Source organism: Rhincodon typus, unplaced genomic scaffold, assembly GCF_021869965.1.
Source record: "Rhincodon typus isolate 14 unplaced genomic scaffold, sRhiTyp1.1 hic_rhity00010988, whole genome shotgun sequence".
Lineage (NCBI taxonomy): Eukaryota > Metazoa > Chordata > Chondrichthyes > Orectolobiformes > Rhincodontidae > Rhincodon > Rhincodon typus.
Genome location: NW_025976626.1, coordinates 1 through 6,802, shown reverse-complemented (window position 1 = coordinate 6,802; position 6,802 = coordinate 1). Strand labels below are relative to the sequence as shown.

At 50.6% G+C, this 6,802-nt stretch overlaps 1 protein-coding gene across 1 annotated transcript in view; it reads left to right on the top strand.

Annotated features, from left to right (window-relative positions):
• LOC109938513 (poly [ADP-ribose] polymerase 2-like) overlaps positions 1-5,416 on the top strand; it is a gene marked incomplete at its 5' end in the record, with an annotated part of 5,821 nt that extends 405 nt beyond the window's left edge. The window contains 4 exons of the mRNA XM_048594564.1: positions 345-456; positions 1,749-1,899; positions 4,141-4,279; positions 5,283-5,416. Coding sequence (XP_048450521.1) covers positions 345-456; positions 1,749-1,899; positions 4,141-4,279; positions 5,283-5,382 — 502 coding nt within the window. The remainder of the gene's footprint in view (positions 1-344; positions 457-1,748; positions 1,900-4,140; positions 4,280-5,282) is intronic.
• Between the last annotated feature and the right edge of the window lie 1,386 nt (positions 5,417-6,802).

Sequence of the window (6,802 nt, the reverse complement as noted above, 5' to 3'; positions counted from 1 at the left end):
ACAGGGTAAAGCCCCCTTACACTGACCCCCCCATCAAACACTCCCAGGGACAGCACGTGGTTAGATACAGAATAAAGCTCCCTCTGCACTGTCCCACCCATCAAACACTCCCAGGGACAGGGACAGCATGGGGTTAGATACAGAGTAAAGCTCCCTTTACACTCACCCACTCAGAGCCGTGCGTGCTTTGCTTCCAACTGAACGCTGAGCAGAGACCTGCGATCTGACCAGCTGGTCCTAAGGCTGGAATCCCGGGAGGGGTGCCTCGTGCTCAGTTTGCAGGGCGGGATGCTGTTTGACTTTCAGCCTGGTGCCTGGACCTTTCACCCGTCTGTCCCTCCCAGGTTCCTGGATAAGACTAAGAACAGCTGGTCAAACCGAGCGTGTTTCGAGAAGGTCGCTGGGAAGTATGACCTGTTGAGTCGGGATTACAGTGGAGATGCCCCTCCAGACGAGGTGTGTGGGAATGTATCTGCTCCTTTTTCAGGCGATGGTTTAATGGGAAGGTTCTCATCTTTCATCAGGACAAAGATTTAATGAGAATGGATCCTGAGATGAGAGACTTGTACAGGACATTTGTTAGGTCACTTTTGGAATACTACTGGTCTCCCTGCTACGGGAAAGATGTTAAGCTTGAAATTGCTTGAAAAGATTTACAAGGACGTTGCCGGGATTGGAGGGTTTGAGCTACAGGGAGAGGTTGAATAGGCTGGGGGGCTGTTTTTCCTGGAGCATCAGAGGCTGATGGGTGACCTTATATAGAGGTTTGTAAAATCATGAGGGGCATGGACAGGGTGAACAGCCAAGGTCTTTTCCCCCCGGGTGAGGAGTCCAAAACTAGAGGGGCGTAGGTTTAAGGTGAGAGAAGAAAGATTTAAAAGGGACCTGAGGGGCAACTTTTTCACACAGAGGGTGGTGCGTGTGTGGAATGAGCTGCCAGATGAGGTGGGTGGGGGCTGGTACAATTACAACATTTAAAAGGCATCTGGATGGGGACATGGATAGGGAGGGTTTAGAGGGATATGGGCCAAATGGGACTGGAATAATTTAGGATATCTGGTCGGAACGAGCAGGTTGGAGCGAAGGGTCTGTTTCCGTGTGTACGATTCTATGACTCTGTGTCAGACAGACAGGCGAAATTGTCTCAGAGGAGGATGTGGAAAGGAGAACAGATGGAGGTGTTCAAAGTGATGAGGGGCAAGGGGAGGGTGGAGGTGGATAAACATTTCTTCGTTGTGGAAAGGTCAAGAACCAGAGGCCATTGCTTAATGGTGAGAGGAAAAGCAACAACAGGGAGTGGTTAGGATCAGGGACGTACTGCCCGAGGACGTGGTGAGGATCAGGGACGTACTGCCCGAGGACGTGGTGAGGATCAGGGACATACTGCCCGAGGACCCGGTCAGGATCAGGGACGTACTGCCCGAGGACGTGGTCAGGATCAGGGACGTACTGCCCGAGGACGTGGTCAGGATCAGGGACGTACTGCCCGAGGACGTGGTGGAGGCAGGTTGAAATGTTGACCTTCCCAGGAGAAATTGAACATTTTTCTGATCACATTTGCAATGCCATGGGAAGATAAAAAGGGAGGGCAGCAGGGTGAATGATTTGCTGTAACAGGGAGCTGGTCTGGCCAAAATTAAGCAAATGGCTCCTTCCAGTGCAATGACGATGCTCTTCAGTTATGGGTTTGGGGGAAAGTCTCCATTGTAAACGTTGACCTGTTGATTCCCACATGTCTCTTCCAACAGAGTGCGAAGGTTGGACAGGTGGAAAAGGCCCCCAAGGTGGAGTCAAAGCTGGACCATCGAGTACAGAAGCTGATTGAGTTGATTTGTAACATACAGGCCATGGAGGAGATGGTTGTACAGATGAAATATGATACCAAGAAAGCTCCGCTAGGTAAGAATAAGGACTTGGATTGCAACGTATGATATATCTTGACATGTTCGTGCATATTGTTCTGACTGGGTGCAGAGGTGCTAGGTTCACTGAGGTCATTTACAATGATGGATGCAATCCCATCCCACTCAAACTCCTTGGATGCCCAAGACCAATAAACATGTCCCCCGTCCCGTTCACTCCCATTGGACACAATCCCAATGGACCCAAACCCCCTTCCCGTTCACTCCCATCAGACACAATCCCAATGGACCCAAACACCCTTCCCATTCACTCCCATTGGACACAATCTCAATGGACCCAAACCCCCTTCCCGTTCACTCCCATTGGACACAATCTCAATGGACCCAAACCCGCTTCCCGTTCACTCCCATTGGACACAATCCCAATGGACCCAAACCCCCTTCCCGTTCACTCCCATCGGACACGATCCCAATGCAACTTTTCAGCCGAGGAAGTAATTTGTGCGAAGGTTTGTAATGCTCGTGATCACATAGCGAGTGCCTAACAACAGCGTTGGTAGCTCTGGTCTGAGGGTCTGTGTTTTCTCCTGATATCGCCTTTGGCTTGTGCATTGATCCCACGGGGATCAGAGACGTCTTCCCGTTGCTTCTCTGCTGCTGTTCCCCGAGAGGACACTGGGGTTAATTTCTAATCGTGAAGGATGGCGTGTGTGTCACTGTAGCAGCTCCTGCTTCGCACTCGGTTGTCACCGGCTTAGATGTCCTGCACAGTCTGTGGAGTTTGGACCTGCTGACGAAGCTGTCCAACAGAGGCATGGCCGCCCTTGAATCGGCTACCATGGTGACGATCCTGAGATGTCAGTTTGGTTGTTCAGAGCCGGAGATGATGGGGAAGAAGGGTCCATGTAGCCTGCTCCGTCACTGAGTATGATCTACTTTTCCGCCTGCTCCCCGGGTCCCTTGACCCCCACCCCCCCCCGCCTCCCGAGGGTGTCGATCCCAGCCTTGACCGCCGGACCGTTCCCCTCAGCCCTCTGGGCTAGTGAATTCCAAAGAACTCCATCCCTCGGAGGGAAGGCAGTTCTCTGTCTGCCGCCCTCTTGAATGATGGGATCTCCGTCACCCCGAGACCGCTCCCAAGGCCCCATCCCTGCGCTTTTGATTTTCACGATGTTGGGGGAGCACTCAGAGTTATACAGCGCGGAGACAGTCCCTTCGGCCCAACCCGTCTGTGCTGACCCAGATTATCCTAAATTAATCCGGTCCCATTTACCAGCATTTGGCCCCTATCCCTCTAAACCCTTCCTATCCATGTCCCCATCCTTTTAAACGTTGTAACTGTACCAGTCCCCACGCACTTCCTCTGGCAGCCCGTTCCATACGCGCACCACCCTCTGCGTGAAAAAGTTGCCCCCTCAGCTCCCTGTTAAATCTTTCCCCGCTCTCACCTTAAACCTATGCCCCTCTAGTTTTGTCTCCCCAATCCTGGGGAAGGGAACATATTAAGAACATAAGAACCAGGAGCAGGAGGAGGCCATCTGGCCCCTTGAGCCTGCTTCACCGTCCAATAAGGTCACGGCTGATCTTTCCATGGACTCAGCTCCACTTACCCACCCCCTGCTCACCATAACCCTTAATTCTGTTACTGTTCAATAACCTATCTATCTTTGCCTTAAAAACACTCAATGAAGTAGCCTCAAGTGCTTCACTGGGCAGGGAATTCCACAGTTTCACAACCCTTTGGGTGAAGATGTTCCTCCTCAACTCAAACCTAAATCGGCTCTCCCTATTTTTTTGTTCAATATTTTTCCTCGTTCTAGTTTCACCCTTCAGTGAAAATATCCTCCTTGCTTACTATCTTATCTACTCCCTTCATAATTTTATATGTTTCTATAAGATCACCCCTCATTCTTCTAAATTCCGATGAGTATAGTCCCAGTCTACTCAATCTCTCCTCATAAGCCAACCCTCTCAACTCCAGAATAACCTAGTGAATCTCTTCTGCAACCCCCTCCCGTGCCAGTACATCCTTTCTCAAGTAAGGAGACCAGAACTGTATACAGACCTTGGCTCTTCGTCCTATCCACGCCGTTCAGGATTTTGTAAACCACTGCACGATCACCATCCTGCTGACTGAGCCCTTTCAGAACCTTGTCTGTCTGAGAGCGAGAGAGACAGAGCGAGAGAGAGCCTCTCGTTCCAGTGAACTCCGGTCTGAATCTCGGTCCAATTTACTCGGCTCTCTTGACTACTCACGCTGTGGTGTCTCCCTCTTCAGGTAAACTGACGACGGCTCAGATTAAAGCTGGCTACATCTCCCTTCAGAAGATTGAGGACTGTATTAACCGGAATGTGAGCGGGAAGGCCCTGGTAGAGGCCTGCAATGAGTTCTATACCAGGATACCGCACGACTTCGGGTAAGAGCTCAGCACCAGGCAGCCGCGAGATGTTGGTTCCGACCGCTCCCGTACAGGCATTCCGTACTGAAAGAAGCGTTTTCCCTTCCTTCTTTCCTGGGACGTGGGTGTCACTGCAAAGGCCTGGCATGTGCTGCCCATCAAGGTTGGCTCGGTGGTTAGCACTGCTGCCCCATGGCGCCAGGGACTGGGTTCGATTCCACCCTCTGGCGACACTCTGTCTGTGTGGAGTTTGCACGCTCTCCCCTAACCAATGTCCTGTACAGCCACAACATGACCCTCCCAACTCCCATACTCAATGCACTGACCAATAAAGGCAAGCGTACCAAACACCACCTTCACCGCCCTGTCTACCTGTGACTCCACCTTCCAGGAACTATAACCCTACACTCCAAGGTCTCTTTGTTCAGCAACGCTCCCCAGGACCTTCCCATTAAGTGTATAAGTCCTGCCCTGGCTTGCCTTTCCCCAAAATGCAGCACCTCACATTTATCAAAATTAAACTCCATCTGCTGCTCCTCGGCCCATTGGTCCTCTTTCAAAGTTGTGTTGGGACTCAAGTGAGGGAGAAAGGGGGTAATGCTTTCCACCTTAGAAGATTAAAGAAACTGCCTATTGCTTCCAAGTGTGTCTCAAACCCATTCACGCAAACCATCTCAGTTCAGAGGCTGTTGCTAGGCAAATTTTCAAAACTGACTCTGTTTGACTAGCAGTTATTGACCATTAAACAATGTCTTCTCTCTGTTTCTTACAAGAGTTTTTTCCTGAAAATATAAGGACTACTGCTGTCCTCATAAACAGCAAGTTCTTCTGACTTGTGCGTCAAAAAGCTTTGCGTGGTAAATCCTTTGCACTCTGTGAGTGAACCTTCCAATGTTCCCAACTGATAAATGTAGAACATAGGTCTGTGTTTCTGTTAGCCTCACTGGATTATTAGTGATGTTACCACTACACAACGGCCCCTCCTGTTAACTCGCCTGTCCTTCATTTCGTTTTACAAAAGGCTGAAGACACCCCCTTTGATCAGAACCAAGAAGGAACTACAGGAGAAAGTGGGACTTCTGGAGGTAATTTGCACCCTCTTCCAGTTATTAGACTCATAGAGCTGTGCCAAACGGAAACAGACCCTTTGGTCCAACTCCAACCATGCTGACCAGATATTCGAAATTAATCTAGTCCCATTTGCCAGCATTTAGCCCAAATCACTCTAAGCCCTTTCTATTCATATACCCATTCAGATGCCATTTAAATGTAACTGTACCAGCCTCCACCCACTTCCTCTGGCAGCTCATTCCACACACGCACCACCCTCTGTGTGAAAAAGTTGTCCCTCAGGTCCCTTTTAAATTTTGCCCCCTCTCACCTTAAACCTATGTCCCTCTAGTTTTGGACTCCCCCCACCCTGGGGGAAAGACCTTGCCTATTCACCCTGTCCATGCCCCTCATGATTTTATAAACTTTTATAACGTCACCACTCAGCCTCTGACGTTCCGGGGAAATTAGCCCCAGCCTATTCAGCCTGTCCCTATAGCTCACCCCTACAACCCCAGCAACATCCTTGTAAATCAGTTTTCCAAAAGTGGCCCTCACCAATGTCCCTGTACAGCTGCAACATGACCCTCCCAACTCCTGTACTCAACGCACTGACCCATAAAGGCAAGCGTGCCAAATGCCTTCTTCATTACCCGATCTATTTGTGACTTAATTTTCAAGGAATTACGAGCCTGCACCCCAAAGTCTCTTTGCTCAGCAACACTCCCCCAGGACCTTCCCATTAAGTGTACAAGCCCTGCCCTGATGTGCCTTTCCCCAAAATGCAGCACCTCACATTGATCTAAGTTAAGCTCCATCTGCCACTCCTCGGCCCATCTGATCAAGGTCTTGTTGTACTCTGGGATAACCTTCCTCCCAATCCACGACACCATCAATTTTAGTGTCGTCATGCCTCCTATATTTGCATTCAAATCACTCATAGAAATGACAGAAAGCACTGGGCCCAACACTGACCCTTGAGGCACACTGCTGGGCACAGGCCTCCAATCCAAAAAGCAACCCTCCAGCATTCTGTTGAGATCCGTCGTTCCCACCAAACAACACACAGCCGCCAGTATTGCTGGCTGCATCTCCCTGGGGCTGGGGGTGAGAGGTGGCAAGGCAGGGCTGCCCCGCCCCCCCCCCCCCCCCCCCCCCCATTTAGAATGTTCTCTCTTCTGACTGTGACTCTGGTGCGGGGTCGGCTCTGGCTCTGTAGCATCTGCTCTCTCCAAACTCACCGCAGTAACCACTGTGCGTGTGTGTCTGTGTGTGTGTGTCTCTGTGTGTCTTTGTGCGTGTGTGTGCGCGCCTGTGTGTGTGTGTGTGTCTGTGTTTATATCTGTGTGTCTGTGTGTGTGTCTGTGTGTCTGTGTCTGTGTGTGTGCCTGTGTGTCTGTGTCTGTGTGTGTATGCCTGTGTGTCTGTGTGTGTATGCCTGTGCGTCTGTGTGTGTCTGTGTGTGCCTGTGTATGTGTATGCCTGTGTGTC